General features: G+C 46.6%; 1 protein-coding gene across 3 annotated transcripts in view; it reads right to left on the reverse strand.

Annotated features, from left to right (window-relative positions):
* LOC134927811 (uncharacterized) overlaps positions 1–20,632 on the reverse strand; it is a 245,165-nt gene that overhangs the window by 204,223 nt on the left and 20,310 nt on the right. Inside the window, exon 2 of one of the 3 annotated variants that reach the window (XM_063922789.1) lies at positions 13,220–13,285. The exons of the other annotated variants lie outside the window; for them this stretch is intronic. Within the exon in view, the coding sequence (XP_063778859.1) occupies positions 13,220–13,285 (66 nt within the window). The remainder of the gene's footprint in view (positions 1–13,219; positions 13,286–20,632) is intronic. 3 annotated transcript variants of the gene reach the window in all.

Genomic DNA, 20,632 nt, shown 5'->3' on the forward strand with positions numbered 1-20,632 from the left:
AAAGGACCGGGAAAGGGCATCTGCCTTTTTGTTCTGAAACCCTGGACGATAGGTGAGCTTGAAATCAAATCGTGTAAAGAAAAGCGCCCATCGAGCTTGTCGTGGATTCAAACACTGAGCCGACTGCAGATACAGAAGATTCTTATGATCAGTATAAACTGTAATGCGATGTTGTGCTCCTTCTAGAAGGTATCTCCACTCCTCAAATGCCAACTTGATGGCAAGTAATTCTTGCTCACCGATTGCATAATTACGTTCTGCCGGGAGGAACTTACGGGAGAAATATCCGCAGGGATGGACCTTTTTATCTTCAAAGACTTGTGATAACACAGCTCCTACTGCTTCTGTAGATGCATCCACCTCTAGTAGAAAGGGACGATTCAAATCAGGCTGTCGAAGAATGGGAGCTGACCCAAAGGCTTGCTTTAAATCAGAGAAGGCTTTGATTGCTTCAGAAGACCAGTTCGTAGGATTTGCTCCCTTGCGAGTTAGGGCTGTGATGGGAGCAGCTAACGAAGAATAATTCTTAATGAATCTCCTATAGAAATTAGCAAAGCCAAGAAATCGCTGAATCCCCTTGAGAGTTGTAGGAGTGGACCAATCTCGGATAGCTTGTACCTTACCGGGATCCATACATAGCTCTGATCCAGAAATGATGTAACCAAGGAACGGTATGGAAGATACTTCAAAAGTGCACTTCTCTAGCTTACAATAAAGTTGATTTTTCCTCAGACGTGTCAGTACCTCTTTAACTTGGTGACGGTGAGCCTTTAGATCCTTAGAGAATATTAGGATATCATCCAAGTACACTACTAGACACTTGTAGAGAAGATCACGAAAAAGTTCATTCACATAGCTTTGAAAAACTGCAGGTGCATTACAAAGACCAAAAGGCATTACAAGGTATTCGTAATGCCCATCCCGGGTATTAAAAGCAGTCTTCCACTCGTCCCCTGCCCGGATGCGGATTAAATTGTAGGCCCCTCGGAGATCCAATTTTGTAAACACAGTAGCTCCCTTTACCCGGTCAAATAATTCTGGAATTAAGGCTAATGGGTACTTGTTTTTCACAGTGATCTCATTGAGTCCACGGTAATCTATGCATGGTCGTAACCCACCGTCCTTCTTAACGAAGAAGAATCCGGCTCCTGCAGGTGAAGAAGATGGTCTGATAAATCCTTTGGTTAGATTTTCCTGTATATAATCAGACATAGCTTGCGTCTCTGGGATGGATAGCGGATAAATTCGTCCCCTAGGAGGTGTTTTACCCGGAACCAGGACGATTGGGCAGTCCCATTCGCGATGAGGAGGTAGAGAGTCTGCTGCTTGTTTACTGAAAACATCCGCAAAAGATTGATACACCGGATGTAGGTCGGGAAGGCTAATTGACCGGAGAGGTACAATTGAGGCTAAACAGTCCTTGGTACAAGATTTACCCCACGAAAGGACTTCCATGGTTTGCCAATTAAGTTGAGGATTATGCTTCTGCAGCCAAGGTAAACCAAGTATCACATCTTGAGAGGCTTTGGGAATCACGTAGAAGGAGACGTATTCGGAATGGAGCACACCAACTTTCATCTTGAGACATACGGTTCGATGAGTAATTATACCATCTGGAATTCGACTTCCATCCACTGCTGTAACAGCAACTGCTGCTTCCAGAGGCATGGTTTGAACTTTAAACCGTAAAACAAAGGCTGAGGAGATGAAGTTCTCGGCTGCCCCAGAATCTAGGAGAGCTGAAACTTTCACTGTAGAACTTGGAGCTTCTAATTGAATAGACAAGGTCGGCTCTTTCCCAGAACGTGATTCTAAAGTAACTCCTAGCTTAACCTCTCTTGAATAAGCTAGGAGCGAGAGTTTCCCGGTCGGAGTTTGCAGAATTTAACTAAGTGTTCGGAGGACCCACAGTACATGCAGAGGTTACCCTGTCGACGACGAAGTCGTTCCTCCTCTGTGAGGCGAGAGTGCCCAATCTGCATAGGTTCTCCTGTCGTTACCGGAGACTGTGATGAAGAATCTTGTCGAGGCCTAGGATGATAACGTGGACTGGATCGCTCTGCCCTGGATTTCTCTAAACATCGCTCCCTGTAGCGTAGGTCAAGTTTGTTACAGAGAGAAATCAATTCATCCAGTTTAGTTGGCACATCCCGGATAGTTAAATCATCCTTGATTTTCTCTGAAAGTCCATTCCAAAACGCGGCGATCAGGGCCTCCTCATTCAAGTTTAACTCTGAAGACAACGTGCGAAACTGAATAATATATTGACTGACAGGACGTAAACCTTGACGTAGACGGAGAATCTCCAAAGATGCTGAGGTGGTCCTGTCTGGTTCGTTAAAGATTCTCCGGAAGGATGATACGAACTCCTTGTAATTAGAGAGGATAGAATCACCTCTTTCCCATAATGGTGATGCCCACTCCAGAGCCTGACCGGAAAGGAGGGCAATAATATATGCAACCTTAGAACGAGCTGATGGGAAACTGGCGGACAACAGTTCGAACTGGATCTCGCATTGATTCAGGAATCCTCTGCAAAGTTTTGGAGTTCCGTTAAACTTACTCGGAGAAGGTAACTGCAAGCGGGACGTAGGCAGCGTCACAGGAGAAGCTGTAGTGGTAACTGGGACAACCGGAGTTGGAATCAGGACTTGAGACGTTTTAATAGCCGTATGAAGAGTCTCTAAATGGTCTGCCATAGTTTGCATAAACTGTACTATTTGTGTCTGTATAGACTCCTGGTTTTCCAGACGGGAAAGGATATCTGACGTAGCACCGACTCCTGCGAATTGGTCACTTGACGGATCCATGTGGCCAGTGCTTACTGTCAGGTCCGGGTGTTTTTGTGAATCCGTTAACCCGGGACCAACCACAGGTGTAGGTGCTGGGGTATGAAGAAAGCAGGGAGGACGAAGAAAGTTCCGTTTCATATATTTATTAAAAATAACAATTCAGTAAAGAGTTAAATGACAAGTTGTTAATCATCATATTATACTGAAGTATTGCAGGAATGGCAGAAATAATATGCAGAATGAATCTCAAAGACAAATAAAAGAAATGTTCATGGAACTGTATATGAAACAAGCTGATGAATAAATGTTGAATTGTCCAAATATAAACAAGCTTTGATGCTGAACGGCAGAATGTGTTTAACTGGGTAATGCAGACATGAAGTAATAACTGTAAGGATTTGCAATGAAGTTTTGAGAGTTAACTGAGAGGCTGTGAAGAATTATCCTTGTTATGGTAACATAGAAAATAAAAGTACTTAATTGGGTTACTTGCGGGTTCCGGAGATCACTGTGAAAACTGTAGCAGATGACAAGGTGATGAACGGGTTAAATGCAGAGAAGAACAAACGAACAGCTGAGGGTAGTGGAATCCTCCAAACTTTGTATGGTTGAAGACAGGCAGACAAGGTAACCTCATGCAGGACTCTGGGAATCCAACTATTTCCAGTAGGTGTGCAATTAACTGATAGCACAGCGGAGAGCCGGTGGATCTTTAGCAGTGAAGGCTGCAGACGAACCTCTGGGAACGGAGGCGATATCTGGACCACGGGAATCACACAGGAATGCACGGAGAGAGCTCAGAGCTAGAGCACAGCGTTGATACAACAAAGCACTGGCCCAGAGTAACATCATCCCAGCCTACTTAAAGGCAGCACAAGCACGGGATTGGCTTACACCTGCCCACAGGTGTTTTCACAAGTGCTCTGTATTACCTATTTGCTCTCCAACATGGCCACCTCCTATACAGCAGACACACCGCAGTGCCTTAGGCCATTTGGTCCCCGCACTCACAGTTCCCAGACTCTGCATTACCAGTGCCACTGATCACGCCGCGTCCCCACACGGGCGCACAGCACCGCGAGCAACCGCACTGGCAACGGATGAACCCCAGAACCCGCAAAGGTAAGAGACCGGTTCGTGACACACACCTGACAACAAGCACTTGCACCCACTAGTGCAATACAATACAACCACACATATAAATTTCATAGGCATTTTGTAGGGAGCAAATCAGGGCTAGAAAGATATTGCCTGAGGGACACAACCATATAAAAAGAGGGATAATTACCTCAATACATATAGTAGATGACAGGTTCCGCATTTAACAATATATTGTCCTGTTAATGTCCACAATAGTAGGGGATACACCACTCCATTGAGCATGCAGGCAGTGGGCCATAGAGAGTCACACTCACTTATATCCTGCATCTTGGACTTACATACTGAATGCAGGAACAGGTTGGCCAAAAAATATGTGACGTGACACTGGCATGGCTGCATCCGTCACATGTATCTCAACTGTTCCCACTGATAACTCGCACGTTGAAGAAAATCAGGGAAGAACAGGTAGAGGTAGAGGGAAGGAGGTTGTCCTACTACACGTGAACTACATTTCACACAACTGCTTTGTAAATAGCAATAGAAGAACCATTGGTGTTATCAATCAGGTCAGATCTATTGCATTGGGGGCCATTGTTTTATGCAGATCAAGCAGGCCCCAGTTTGACGGCATGGAAGTTAAGCAACAATTGCTGAAACAAAAAGGACTTTCTGACTAGGTTCAAGTCCTGCGACATGCAAGAGAATATCTTCACAAGCGTATTACTGAAACTGGAAAACTTAGACAAGAACGAAGCTTGACCCCATGAAAGCAGAGACTTCACAGATCCTGCAGTTCCTGCAAAATGGCTTCATGGACAGACTAGCTTTATTGAAAATAGGATCATATATCCGCTCTAAATATCCTTCTGTATAGAAAGATTTAATTAAATGATTATGTCAGGCAATAAAATAGGATTTTAATACCTACCGGTAAACCCTTTTCTCTTAGTCCGTAGAGGATGCTGGGGATGCTTCAAGAACCATGGGGTATAGACGGGATCCGCAGGAGACATGGGCACTTTAAGACTTTAAATGGGTGTGAACTAGCTCCTCCCTCTATGCCCCTCCTCCAGACTACAGTTATAGGAACTGTGCCCAGGGAGACGGACATTTCGAGGAAAAAGATTTAACTATTTTTTAAAACTAAGGTGAGATACATACCAGCTCACACCTCAAACACGCCATACAACATGGCATTCAACAACAACGCATGCAAAGGCATGACTAACATCAGCCACAGACTGACTGAACTCAACACAACGTGTGTAAATATAACCAATAACTGCAGATACAGCCTGCACTGGGACGGGTGCCCAGCATCCTCTACAGACTAAGAGAAAAGGATTTACCGGTAGGTATTAAAATCCTATTTTCTCATACGTCCTAGAGGATGCTGGGGATGTTTCAAGAACCATGGGGTTTATACCAAAGCTCTAGAACGGACGGGAGAGTGCGGGTGACTCTGCAGCACCGATTGACTAAACAAGAGGTTCACCTCAGCCAGGGTATCAAACTTGTAAAACTTCGCAAAGGTGTTTGAACCCGACCAAGTAGCAGCTCGGCACAGCTGTAATGCCGAGACCCCTCGGGCAGCCGCCCAGGAAGAGCCCACGTTTCTGGTAGAATGGGCTTTTACCGATTTCGGTAACGGCAATCCTATTGTAGTATGAGCCTGTTGAATGTAATACAGATCCAGCGCGCAATAGTCTGCTTTGAAGCAGGAGCCCCAATCTTGTTGGGAGCCCACAGGACAAACAGAGCCTCCGTTTTCCTAATTTGAGCCGTTCTGGCAACATAGATTTTCAAAGCTCTGACCACATCGAGAGACTTCGATTCCGCCAAGGCGTCAGTAGCCACTGGCACCACAATAGGTGGTTTACGTGAAACGATGAAACCACTTTTGGCAGAAATTGCTGACGAGTTCTCAACTCCGCTCTATCAGCATGGAAGATTAAATAGGGGCTCTTGTGAGACAAAGCCGCCAACTCAGATACCCGCCTTGCGGATGCCAAGGCCAACAACATGACTACTTTCCAAGTAAGGAACTTTAACTCAACCTTACGTAAAGGTTCAAACCAATGAGATTGCAGGAACTGCAATACCACATTAAGATCCCACGGTGCCACAGGAGGCACAAATGGAGGTTGGATGTGCAGTACGCCTTTCACGAAGGTCTGAACTTCTGGAAGGGAGGCCAATTCTTTCTGAAAGAAGATTGAGCAGGCCGAAATCTGTACTTTAATAGAACCTAACTTTAGGCCCGCATCCACACCTGCTTGCAAAAAATGGAGTAAACGCCCCAGCTGAAATTCTTCCGTAGGAGCCTTCTTGGATTCACACCAAGACACATATTTCCTCCAAATACGGTGGAAATGCTTTGCCGTTACTTCTTTCCTAGCCTGAAGAAGTGTGGGAATGACTTCACTGGGAATACCCTTTTGGGCTAGGATTTCGCGTTCAACCGCCATGCCGTCAAACGCAGCCGCGGTAAGTCTTGATACTAGTGTTCACTCTAGGCTGTTTTAGCAGGGCGCCGCGCCCTGCCCGTTTTTTACCAGGCAAAACCCGCCCTGCCCCTTTTGCGGCGCCCTGCTAGAACAGCCGCCCGCTCCCTGCCCTCCCGGCGTGAATAGATGCCGTGCGCATGCGCGCGGCATCCATTCACGCATTGGGAGAGGGCTGGGGGAAGCCCAGCACCGACGGAGGTGCTGGGCACGCCCCCAACAGTTACGTCGCCGGCCACAGACGCTCTCTATAGTAGCGTCTGTGGGCCGCACCGCCCCTTAAAATGACGGAGGCGTGGCCACGCCCCCTAATTTGCGTGGCCGCGCCCCCATTTCGGACGCGCTCGTGTGCCCCCGGAGTCCGGCGCCCTGCCCCTTTTCACTCCTAGAGTGAACACTAGATACACGCACGGGCCTTGTTGTAACAGGTCCTCCCGTAGCGGAAGAGGCCAGGGATCTTCCATGAGCAACTCCTGAAGATCTGGATACCAGGCCCTCCTTGGCCAGTCTGGAACAATGAGTATCGCCTGAACCCTTGTTCTACTTATAATCTTTATCACCTTTGGAATGAGTGGAAGTGGAGGGAACACATAGACCGACGGAAACACCCACGGTGTCACCAGGGCGTCCACCGCTATTGCTTGAGGGTTCCTCGACCTGGAACAATATCTCTGAAGTTTCTTGTTGAGGCGGGACGCCATCATGTCTATTTGAGGAATTCCCCAACGACTTGTCACTTCTGCAAAGACCTCTTGATGAAGACCCCACTCTCCTGGATGGAGATAGTGTCTGCTGAGGAAGTCTGCTTCCCAGTTGTCCACTCCTGGAATGAAGACTGCTGACAGAGCGTTTGCATGTCTCTCCGCCCAGCAAAGAACTTATGTGGCCTCGGCCATCGCCGCTCTGCTCCTTGTTCCGCCCTGGCGGTTTATGTACGCCACTGCTGTTATGTTGTCTGACTGAATCAAGACTGGCAGACTGCGAAGAAGATGTTCCGCTTGCAGAATGCCGTTGTAAATGGCCCTTAATTCCAGAATGCTTATGTGCAGACAAGCTTCCTGGCTTGACCATTTTCCCTGAAAATTTCTCCCCTGTGTGACTGCTCCCCAGCCTCGGAGACTTGCATCTGTGGTAACCAGGATCCAATCCTGAATCCCAAACCTGCGGCCCTCCAGAAGGTGAGAACTGTGCAGCCACCACAGGAGGGAGATCCTGGTCCTGGAAGATAGGATTATTTTCCGGTGCATGTCCAGGTGAGACCCGGACCACTTGTCCAACAGGTCCCACTGAAACACCCTGGCATGGAACCTGCCATACTGAATGGCCTCGTAGGCCGCCACCATCTTCCCCAGTAACCGAGTGCATTGAAGAATCGACACTCTTGCAGGTTTCAGAATCTGTTTTACCATGTTCTGTATTTCCAGAGCCTTTTCCACTGAAAGAAAAATTCTCTGTAATTCCATCAATTGCTCCTTGGATCTCGTCTTTATGAGGAGATCGTCCAAGTACGGGATAATTGTAATTCCCTGCTTGCGCAGGAGAACCATCATTTCCGCCATAACCTTGGTGAAAATCCTTGGAGCCGTGAACAGACCAAACGGCAACGTCTGAAATTGGTAATGACAATCCTGAACAGCAAACCTCAGGTATGCCTGATGTGGAGGATATATGGGGACGTGTAAGTAGGCATCCTTTATGTCGACCAACACCATAAAATCCCCCTCCTCCAGACTGGAGATCACTGCTCGGAGAGATTCCATCTTGAATTTTTTCAGAAAGAAATTGAGGGATTTTAGGTTCAGAATCGGTCTGACTGAGCCGTCCGGCTTCGGGACCACGAACAGACTCTAATAAAAACCCTCCCCCCATTGTGACGGGGGTACCGTGACAATGACCTGATTTTGACACAGCTTTAGTATTGCCGCGCATACTACCTCCCTTTCTAGATGAGAAGCTGGCAAGGCCGATTTGAAAAATCGTTGAGGGGGCACGTCTTTAAACTCTAATTTGTACCCTTGGGTTACTATTTCTAATATCCAAGGATCCAGGTCCGAGTGTACCCAGACCTGACTGAAGAGTTTGAGACGTGCCCCCACCGGTACGGACTCCCGCAGATGAGCCCCAGCGTCATGCGGTGGATTTGGTAGAAGCCGGTGAGGACGTCTGCTCTTGGGAACTTGCCACAGCCTGTGACCTCTTTCCCCTTCCTCTTCCTCTCGCAGCAAGGAAGGAGGACCTTCGTCCTTTTTTGAATTTATTGGGCCGAAAGGACTGCATCTGATAGTGGGGCGTTTTCTTTTGTTGTGCAGGAACATAAGGTAAAAATGACGACTTACCCGCGGTAGCCGTAGATACCAGGTCAGTGAGGCCGTCACCAAACAAGACACTACCGTTAAACGGTAAAGACTCCATCGCCTTCTTAGAGTCCGCATCAGCATTCCATTGATGAATCCACAATGCTCTCCTAGCCGAGACTGCCATGGCATGCCGAAGCAACAGCAGGCCGTAGTGACATAAATGGATTTTAGTGTATTTTCCTGCTTGCGATCCGCAGGATCCTTTAGGGCTGCCGTGTCAGGAGACGGAAGCGCCACCTTTTTGGATAGACGCAATAGAGCTTTATCCACCGTGGGGGTTGACTCCCACTTTTCCCTGTCCCCAAAAGGAAACGGATATGCCACTGGAATTCTTTTGGAAACCTGTACCTTCTTGTCAGGATTTTCCCAAGCCTTTTCAAAAAGAGCGTTCAGTTCATGAGAGGGAGGAACCGTTACCTCAGGTTTCTTTCCTTTATACATACAGACCCTAGTATCAGGAACAGCAGGGTCCTCTGTTATATGCAACACTTCTTTTATCGCCACAATCATGTACTGAATGCTCTTAGCCAGTTTAGGATTCAATCTGGCGTCACTATAGTCGACACTGGAATCAGAGTCCGTGTCGGTATCCGTATCTGTTATCTGGGTAAATGCACGTTTCTGTGACTGCGAAGGGGTCTGAGCTTGTGACAATGCATCCTCCATGGATTTCCTCCATGTCTGGCTTTTAGACTCAGATTTATCTAATCTCTTCGTCAACCGAGCCACATTAGCATTCAAAACACTCAACATATTTACCCAATCAACCGTCGGTGGTGCCGACACGGTCACTCCCACAGCCTTTTCTGTCCCCACTCCAGCCTCCTCCTGGGAAAAGCACTCTGCCTCAGACATGTCGACACATACGTACAGACACCCACAACCACACTGGGGCTATAGGAGACAGACCGACAACAAAGCCTGTTAGAGAAACACAGAGGGAGTTCTTTCTGCCAGCTCACAGCCCAGCGCCTATCCCGGTTCTGAAGCGAGTAAATTACTGCCCAGACCTGTTAGCGCTTTTACTTTCAACTAATTAGCACCAAATCTCTTGTGCCCCCCCCCCCCCCCCCCGGTTTTGCACCCCGTTACTTGTACAGCAGTGTGGGAGGCCATGCTCAGCGTCTCTGCAGCTTCTGTGAAGAGAAAATGGCGCTGCTCAGAGCTGTGAGGGCTAAGCCATGCCCCCTTAATGGCGCGCTTCAGTCCCGCTTAATTTTTCAACTTTATTCTGGCGGGGTCTGTAATTAGTGCCCAGGCACTTTATACACTTTCTGCTAGTCGCTAAATTGAGGATTTATTATGCCCAGGGCGCCCCCCCCCTGCGCCCTGCAGTGCTGTTCTTATGTGGAAGCATGGCGCGCTGCGCGGTACCTCAACAAGCCGTCTTCTGCAGTCACTGAAGTCTTCTGATCTTCTGCTACTCACCCGGCTTCTATCTTCCGGCTCTGCAAGAGGGGGGACGGCGCGGCTCCGGGAATGATCAGCTAGACGCACCAAGCGATCGGACCCTCTGGAGCTAATGGTGTCCAGTAGCCTAAGAAGCAGAGCCCTTGAACTCAGAGAAGTAGGTCTGCTTCTCTCCCCTCAGTCCCACGATGCAGGGAGCCTGTTGCCAGCAGGTCTCCCTGAAAATACTAAACCTACAAAGTATTTTTTCTGAGAAACTCTTGAGAGCTCCTCAGTGTGCATCCAGTCTCACTGGGCACAGAATCTAACTGGAGTCTGGAGGAGGGGCATAGAGGGAGGAGCCAGTTCACACCCATTTAAAGTCTCATTTAAATGTTGTGTTGAGTTCAGTCAGTCTGTGGCTGATGTTAGTCATGCCGTTGCATGCGTTGTTGTTGAATGCCATGTTGTACGGTGTGTTTGAGGTGTGAGCTGGTATGTATCTCACCCTAGTTTTAAAAATTATATAAATCCTTTTCCTTGAAATGTCCATCTCCCTGGGCATAGTTCCTATAACTGGAGTCCGGAGGAGGGGCATAGAGGGAGGAGCCAGTTCACACCCATTTAAAGTCTTAAAGTGCCCATGTCTCCTGCGGATCCCGTCTATACCCCATGGTTCTTGAAGCATCCCCAGCATCCTCTAGGACGTATGAGAAAGAGTTTACACACCGATTAGATCAATTATATCGCCATGGGACCTAAACTTAATTTTGAGTGCCCTGATATCTCCGTTTGAGCCCTTACAACAAGCATCTCTGAAATACCGGACATAGTAGGTAGTATTCTTAACTGAGATTACATCAGCCAGGAGAGTGAGCGAATTACAGAACCTATGGTCAAAAGAGAGTCTTTTTCGTATATCACGCCAGACAGGATTCTACTGAGAACAAACCCAGTCTGCTTACCAAAAGTAGTATCGTCGTTCCATCTGAATTACGAGATTATGCTACCATTTTCTTTCCTCAACCAAAGGATGAGAAAGAAATTAAATATGTTCGACCTTGTTATCTGTTTACCTATTGAGATACTGAATGAATTTGTTCCACCACCGTAAATAAAGGCTGTGAACCATCGAAATAAATTGTTTCAATATGGATTAGAGCATTAATTATCTTCCATTACAAGAAATAAGGAAGTAAGGTATTATCAGGTCTGTGTCTGTTCCCGAAGGGGTCACTAGTGGGTCAGTGGTGGTGCGGTGGAGGAAACAAGGAAGCTGTAATTAGTTCCTGCGCATGTGTGCAATGGTGTTTATTGAAGCATGCAGAAATATAAATATTACTAGACCAATACCATTACGAGATTATGCTACCATTTTCTTTCCTCAACCAAAGGATGAGAAAGAAATTAAATATGTTCGACCTTGTTATCTGTTTACCTATTGAGATACTGAATGAATTTGTTCCACCACCGTAAATAAAGGCTGTGAACCATCGAAATAAATTGTTTCAATATGGATTAGAGCATTAATTATCTTCCATTACAAGAAATAAGGAAGTAAGGTATTATCAGGTCTGTGTCTGTTCCCGAAGGGGTCACTAGTGGGTCAGTGGTGGTGCGGTGGAGGAAACAAGGAAGCTGTAATTAGTTCCTGCGCATGTGTGCAATGGTGTTTATTGAAGCATGCAGAAATATAAATATTACTAGACCAATAGCAAATACAACTGTATTTCAGCGTGGAGGCTGACAGTCTCTTTAGAAAAGCAGTCACATGCAATAGGTCGGTTTGGGAACCAATAACAACTGGAAGTGAACAATGATCGGCCTAGAAACCGATGGCAATTGGAAACAGTACTTTGCAGGGAAGTAATTCAGATGATCGGCCTGAAAACGGATAGTAACTTGCAACAGGATTGTATAGGCAATTGATAATGCAGATGATCGGCCTGGAAACCGATAGGAACTTGCAACAGAGCTACAGTGTCAAAAGGCAATGCTTGCATAGAACAACAGAACCAGGTTAGGTTATTGCAGGAGACAGCTGAATTTTAAGCTGGATGCTTTAGTGCAGGTTGAACAGCACAGTGCTGATGCAGAGTAATAACAAACAGGTGAGTATGATATGCAGCACCTGGAGAGAGTCTCTTACTGCATGTGACTGTAGGAGCAGAGTGTAGCTGAAGACAAACTAGATGGCTGGTGCCTGTAGTTCCACAGAAGGATTAACACAAGGGAGTCTCAGGAGACAGGAGACTGGAGCCAGGAGATGCTTGTTCACCGGATGTGACGTGTTGTTCAAGGCAAAGATACTGAGCAGGAACTCCGGCTATATACCCCCTGGTCAGCAGGGATTGGGGAATCATGTCATGTGAGTACTCCAGTGCTCAGGAGTGGATAGCATTAAGTCAGCTGACTGCAGGTGTCATGGCGGCACCCATACTCCAGAGATAGTGGGAACACATCGGGGTACACGCTGTATGGAAAGTGGGGTACACCTTGGAGAAAGTCTCTGCACATTACAGGCAATCATGGAACATGCTGCCAGGCTGAGGATGTGACCTACGGAGGCCAGCACATCAGAGCACCGGTAAGTGACATGATGGAAATGCAGTTTCCTGACAGGTATCCTGAAGTTCTTAAAGCAAAATCGACTAGAGAAGTGTGGACCTCATGGGCTAGGAAGGCTCAGGACATTTACGGAGCAGCAGTTTGGTTCTCTACACAAAAGTCACTATGCTTTAGATATTTTGGACTGGTAATTAACCCTATCTGTATTCTGCTTGGGTACATCCCAGAGTACTGGCTGCCACGAAGTAGTGAAGAAAAAAAACAGCGGATTTTACTCAACGATCATTCTTTTTTTTCTTCTAAATATAGCATGGCAGAATGGCAGACTATAGAATAACCCCCCACCCACCCCTACCCTTCAAGGAAAGGCACAGTTTCAGATTTGTTATTGGGCATAAGTTAGCTACTGTTAGAATAATTTAAGAATTCTGTAAGGAGTGGGAAGCTACTGTAACTATTTGGAGTCTTAATTATTGGTAGCAATTATAGAAATATGTATGTAACTTACGCGATGCTTTACTCCAATAAGATGTTGATCTAATTGTTGAGCTGATGTACATGAAATATCACACTCCTACAGAGGGGGAAAAAAACACTAGTTTACAGAAAATAAATATTAACTCATTCATATAATAACTAGTTACCAGCCCATAAAAATGACGGAACATCATAACAGTAATGTCAGCCCACCAGCTGTGCGCACCGAATGGAACAACAATTGAATTGCTCCGTCGGGCACCATCTAGGGGCGCCGACACACAAGACACTTGAATTCCCCCTATAGAGGAGAGGAGCAGCATTAGCCTTTTATTACATATATACAGTAGGATACCTAACTGATATGAATACATTTTATTCACTTATCTGCTGTTGTATAATTGAAAAAACACCTGTCACAAAGGGGCAGCGGCGGCCGCCACACTTACCTCTCCGCTGTGTGCTCCGTCACTGGGCCAGTGATGTGTGTCAGCCGTCACGTGACCGCAGCGGCCAATAGGAACAGAGCGGGAAGTTTAAAGGGAGGCGCCGGGCAAAGCTCCGGTGCCCGAGTATCGTCGCTTCACAGCTGTTCCCAGGCTCACGCTGCAGTTCAGGAAGGAGTGTTCTCTAGCCCTCCGTATCCCAAGTCTCCAGCATTGCAAGTGTGTTTCCAGTCTCCAGCATTGCAAGTGTGTTCTCAGTCTCTAGCCTTGCAAGTGTGATCCCAGTCTCCAGCCTTGCAAGGGTGTTTCCAGACGCCAAGCATTGTGCGTGTGATTTCATTTCTCCAGCGTCGTTCTCAAATCATTTGTTTCTTCATACAGAGTTCTTAAGCATCATTCTCAAATTATCATTCTTTTCTTCATACAGAGTTCAGCATCATTCTCAAATCATCATTCTTTTCTTCATACAGAGTTCTTCAGCATCGTTCTCAAATCATCCTTCATTTCTTCATTCAGTGTTCTTCAGCACCGCTTTCAAGTCATTTATCCTTCATTCCGTGACCCCAACATTGTTCATTCATTATCACCCATTTCCTTCCGTGGTTTCTGGTATTGTTCTCAAGTATCTATTATTAATAAAGCTGCATGAGGAAAACCTACATCCGTCCGTCTTTTTTGCGACCCAGCTACGGTTCCTCTTCCCGACCATCGGAAGAATCCCAGAGTACCCAATTCTCTCAGCCCAGGTCAGTGACAACACCATTTAAAAGGATTGTCCTTATTTAAATAAACACCCATCCAGCAAATGTGTAAATGTGTGATAATCTATTCTCCAATATAATAGAATATATTCTCTAGGTGGTCATATCATAAAACAGCAGACTAGGGTGGCATAAGAGTGAAAGATTTAACATGTATGATCACTTGTAATACTGATTTAATAATAGCTGCTATACCAGTCAGCAGTAAAGAGCTACTCAAAGTTATAAGCTTTTGCTGACGTAAAGGCCACACCGTAGCAGTTTCACCACCATGGCTCTGTACCATTAAAGAGGAAAATGTAATAAGGAAAAAAAAAAATTAGATAGGAGTGTTTGTTTATTTAGGTTATTAAACTAAATTTGTCCTATAATGAAACATCAAGCATTATGGAAAGTGTTTGTTATTATATATCCTTAAAATTATTTTACTATGTTTAACCTGCATGCTTCTATTCACCCTTAAGATACAATGAAGCAATTATGGCATCATTATTATTTCATTTAATCATTAAGGAGATGCCACAGTCAGAATAATTCAAAACTAATAAAACCCGAGAAATTTTATATTAGAACCAGCTGCTATCTCCTGGGATTACACAGTGATAATATTACCACAGTGATGATGTCTATAAGTGTCTGCAATGTGTGTGACTAATGAGCAAAGAGAAACAATATACATTAGCTCATGGTGACATTACAGTTTAAGTCTTTAATATCCGAAATGCTTGGGACCAGAAGTATATCAGATTTTGAAATATATACATGCTAATCCACACGGACAGGCTCGTGCAGGGCCAAGGCATTTCAGAGGAGTGTGGAACAGCTGGGAGGAGGAAGCATACGAGTCCCTATGGCAGCTGGGTCAGTGCTGGTTCCTGGGTATGGAAGTCGCGGATGACAGCTCGGCTGGGCAAGCAGAGGTGCCGAAAGCAGGAGAGGTATCCAGAGTACCAGAGGTGGCTGGGTCAGTGCTGGGACCTGGATATGAAGAGCACTGGAAGCAGCGTGTGGTAAAACGAAAAGAGGGGGGGGGGGGGGGCAGTTGTGGTTAGAGGAGGCAGTGACAGCAGGAGAGGGACCTGGAATCCCAATGGCTTGGGGGTCAGTGCAGAGTCCCAGATCCAAAGGGTAGTCGCTGATTGTAGGTGACAGCTTGGCTGGGGAGGTGTAGGCAATGACAAAGAGAGTAGGAGAGGGATCCAGAAACCACGTAGCTAGTGGTATTAAGTTATCAAGTCACATGTCTTGGCTCACGAAAACCTACAGTTTTTTATAATACTTCGGTTTTTTTAAATAACGGATATTGGAAACTCAACCTGTACTAGAAAATGAGAGTTATGGTAGACTAACCTTGGTTAACTCTCTTTCTTCTAAGTTCATAGGGTCCACAGGGAACATCGGGTTATAGGTGGTAGGCGGAGTCCAGGCACCAACAGCAAAGCTTTCAGCTATCCCAGAATGCTGTTCTCCTCTCCCCTATAACCCCGCCTCCAGGCCAGGCTAATCCGTTTTGTCAACAAGTCCAAAGAAGGCAGAGAAGAAACAACGTTAGGCACACCAGAACACACACTCATGGACAGGAGAAGGTAACCAGTGGCTAATACCATACAAACCCAGAGAGGCCAGGGGCATCAAGGTGGGCCGCCCTGAGGACTCTATGGGGTATATGCAATTAGCGGCGAATCGCGGCAATTTTTCGCCCGTTTTTTAATTCGACACAATTCGACCGTCGAATTCCGGCAAGTGGGTGCCGGAATTCAACATATTCAATAAAAAACGGATTTGACAGTCCCGCTGTCGAAAAACGGCCGATTTAACGGATTTTGATCCGATTTAAATAAAAACGGAAAAAAAACCGGGGGAAAATTGCGTGGGGTCCTCCCTCCAAAGCATAACCAGCCTCGGGCTCTTCGAGCCGGTCCTGGTTCTAAAAATCCAGGGGGGAAAAAATAAGAATTTACTTACCGATAATTCTATTTCTCGGAGTCCGTAGTGGATGCTGGGGTTCCTGAAAGGACCATGGGGAATAGCGGCTCCGCAGGAGACAGGGCACAAAAAAGTAAAGCTTTTACCAGATCAGGTGGTGTGCACTGGCTCCTCCCCCTATGACCCTCCTCCAGACTCCAGTTAGGTACTGTGCCCGGACGAGCGTACACAATAAGGGAGGCAATTTGAATCCCGGGTAAGACTCATACCAGCCACACCAATCACACCGTACAACTTGTGATCTAAACCCAGTTAACAGTATGATAACAGAAAGAGCCTCTTAAAGATGGCTCCTTAACAATATAACCCGAATTTGTTAACAATAACTATGTACAGTATTGCAGATAATCCGCACTTGGGATGGGCGCCCAGCATCCACTACGGACTCCGAGAAATAGAATTATCGGTAAGTAAATTCTTATTTTCTCTATCGTCCTAAGTGGATGCTGGGGTTCCTGAAAGGACCATGGGGATTATACCAAAGCTCCCAAACGGGCGGGAGAGTGCGGATGACTCTGCAGCACCGAATGAGAGAATTCCAAGTCCTCTTTTGCCAGGGTATCAAATTTGTAGAATTTTACAAACGTGTTTTCCCCCGACCACGTAGCTGCTCGGCAGAATTGTAATGCCGAGACCCCTCGGGCAGCCGCCCAAGATGAGCCCACCTTCCTTGTGGAATGGGCCTTAACAGATTTAGGCTGTGGCAGGCCTGCCACAGAATGAGCAAGTTGAATTGTGTTACAAATTCAACGAGCAATCGTCTGCTTAGAAGCAGGGGCACCCAACTTGTTGGGTGCATATAGTATCAACAGCGAGTCAGATTTTCTGACTTCAGCCGTGCTTGAAATGTATATTTTTAAGGCTCTGACAACGTCCAACAACTTGGAGTCCTCCAAGTCGCCAGTGGCCGCAGGCACCACAATAGGTTGGTTCAGGTGAAACGCTGATACCACCTTAGGGAGAAAATGCGGACGAGTCCTCAGTTCTGCCCTATCCGAATGGAAGATTAGATAAGGGCTTTTATAAGATAAAGCCGCCAATTCAGATACTCTCCTGGCGGAAGCCAGGGCCAGTAACATAGTCACTTTCCATGTGAGATATTTAAAATCCACCTTTTTCAATGGTTCAAACCAATGGGATTTGAGGAAATCTAAAACGACATTTAGATCCCACGGTGCCACCGGAGGCACCACAGGAGGCTGTATATGCAGTACTCCTTTAACAAAAGTCTGTACCTCAGGAACTGAGGCCAATTCTTTTTGGAAGAATATTGACAGGGCCGAAATTTGAACCTTAATAGATCTCAATTTGAGACCCATAGACAATCCTGATTGTAGGAAATGTAGGAAACGACCCAGTTGAAATTCCTCCGTCGGAACACTCCGATCCTCGCACCACGCGACATATTTTCGCCAAATGCGGTGATAATGTTTCGCGGTGACTTCCTTCCTTGCCTTAATCAAGGTAGGAATGACTTCTTCTGGAATGCCTTTCCCTTTTAGGATCTGGCGTTCAACCGGCATGCCGTCAAACGCAGCCGCGGTAAGTCTTGAAAGAGACAGGGACCCTGTTGTAGCAGGTCCCTTCTCAGAAGTAGAGGGCACGGGTCGTCCGTGACCAACTCCTGAAGTTCCGGGTACCAAGTCCTTCTTGGCTAATCCGGAGCCACTAGTATTGTTCTTACTCCTCCTCACCGTATAATCTTCAATACCTTTGGTATGAGAGGCAGAGGAGGAAACACATATACTGATTTGTACACCCAAGGTGTTACCAGTGCGTCCACAGCTATTGCCTGTGGATCTCTTGACCTGGCGCAATACTTGTCCTTGAGGCGAGACGCCATCATGTCTACCATTGGTCTTTCCCAACAGTTTATTAGCATGTGGAAGACTTCTGGATGAAGACCCCCCTTTTCCGGGTGAATATCGTGTCTGCTGAGGAAGTCTGCTTCCCAGTTGTCCACGCCCGGGAAGAACACTGCTGACAGTGCTATTACGTGATTCTCCGCCCAGCGAAGAATGTTGGCAGCTTCTGCCATTGCACTCCTGCTTCTTGTGCCGCCCTGTCTGTTTACATGGGCGACCGCCGTGATGTTGTCCGACTGAATCAACACCGGTTTTCCTTGCAGGAGTGGTTCCGCCTGGCTTAGAGCATTTTAGATTGCTCTTAGTACCAGAATGTTTATGTGAAGAGACTTTTCCAGGTTCGTCCATACCCCCTGGAAGTTTCTTCCTTGTGTGACTGCTCCCCAACCTCTCAGGCTGGCGTCCGTGGTCACCAGGATCAAATCCTGTATGCCGAATCTGCGGCCCTCCAATAGATGAGCCTTTTGCAACCACCACAGAAGATATACCCTTGTCCTTGGCGACAGGGTTATTCGCAGGTGCATCTGAGGATGCGACCCTGACCATTTGTCCAACAGATCCCTTTGGAAAATTCTTGCATGGAATCTGCCGAATGGAATTGCTTCGTAAAAAGCCACCATTTTTCCCAGGACTCTTGTGTACAGACACCTTTCCTGGTTTTAGGAGGTTCCTGACAGGTCGGATAACTCCTTGGCTTTTTCCTCGGGAAGAAAAACCTTTTTCTGAACCGTGTCCAGAATCATCCCTAGGAACAGCAGACGTATCGTCGGAAAACAGCTGCGATTCTTGGAATATTTAGAATCCAGTCGTGCCGTCGAAGAACTACTTTAGATAGTGCTCTTCCGACCTCCAACTGTTCTCTGGAACTTGCCCTTTTTAGGTCGTGCAAGTAAGGGATAATTTAGATGCCTTTTTTCTTTGAAGAAACATCTTTTCGGCCATTACCTTGGTAAAAAGGCCCGGGGTGCCGTGGATAATTCAAACGGCATCGTCTGAAACTGATATTGACAGTTCTGTACCACGAACCAGAGGTACCCTTGATGAGAAGGACAAAATTTGGACATGGAGGTAATCCTTGATGTCCAGGGACACCATATAGTCCCCTTTTTTCCGGTTCGCTATCACTGCTCTGAGTGACTTTATCTCGATTTGAACCTTTTATGTAAGTGTTCAAAACATTTTAGATTTAGACTATGTGTCACCAAGCCGTCTGGCTTCAGTACCACAATATAGTGTGGAAAAATAATACCCTTTTCCTTGTCGTAGGAGGGGTACTTTGATTATCACCTGCTGGATATACAGCTTGTGAATTGTTTCCAATGCTGCCTCCCTGTCGGAGGGAGCCGTTGGTAAAGCAGACTTCAGGAACCTGCGAGGAGAAGATGTCTCGACTCTCCAATCTTTACCCCTGGGATAATACTCGTACGATCTAGGGGTCAACTTGCGAGTGATCCCACTGCGCCCTGAGACTCTTGAGACTACCCCCCCACCTTGAGTCCGCTTGCACGGCCCCAGCGTCATGCTGAGGACTTGGCAGACGCGGTGGAGGGCTTCTTTTCCTGGGAAAGGGCTGCCTGCTGCAGTCTACTTCCCTTACCTCTATGTCTGGGCAGATATGACTGGCCTTTTGCCTGCATGCCCTCATGGGAAAGGAAAGATTGAGGCTGAAAAGACGGTGTCTTTTTTAGCTGAGATGTAACTTGGGGTAAAAAAGGTTGGATTTCCCAGCTGTTGCTGTGGTCCCCAGGTCCGATGGACCGACCCCCAAATAACTCCTTCCCTTTATACAGCAATACTTCCATCTGCCGTATGGGATCTGTATCACCTGACCACTGTCGTGTCCCTGACATCTTCTGGGAGATATGGACAACGCACTTATCTTGATGCCAGAGAGCAAATATCCCTCTGTGCATCTCACATACATATATATAGAATGCATCCTATTAAATGCTCTACATGAATAAAATATTTTCAGTCAGGGAATCCGACCAAGCCAACCCAGCACTGCATCTCCAGGCTGATGGCGATCGCTGGTCGCAGTATAACCACCGTATGTGTGTATATACTTTTTAGGATATTTTTCCAGCTTCCTATCAGCTGGCTCCTTGAGGGCGGCCGTATCTGGAGACGGTAACGCCACTTGATAAGCGTGTGAGCGCCTTATCACCCTAAGGGGTGTTTCCCAACGTACCCTAATTTCTGGCGGGAAAGGGTATAACGCCAATATTTGCTATCGGGGTAACCCTACGCATCATCACACACTTCATTTTATTTTATCTGATTCAGGAAAAACTACAGGTAGTTTTTTCACTCCCACATAATACCCTTTCTTGTGGTACTTGTAGTATCAGAAAAACGTAACACCTCCTTCATTGCCCTTAACGTG

The sequence above is a fragment of the Pseudophryne corroboree genome, chromosome 5 (genome assembly GCF_028390025.1).
Source record: "Pseudophryne corroboree isolate aPseCor3 chromosome 5, aPseCor3.hap2, whole genome shotgun sequence".
Taxonomy (NCBI): domain Eukaryota; kingdom Metazoa; phylum Chordata; class Amphibia; order Anura; family Myobatrachidae; genus Pseudophryne; species Pseudophryne corroboree.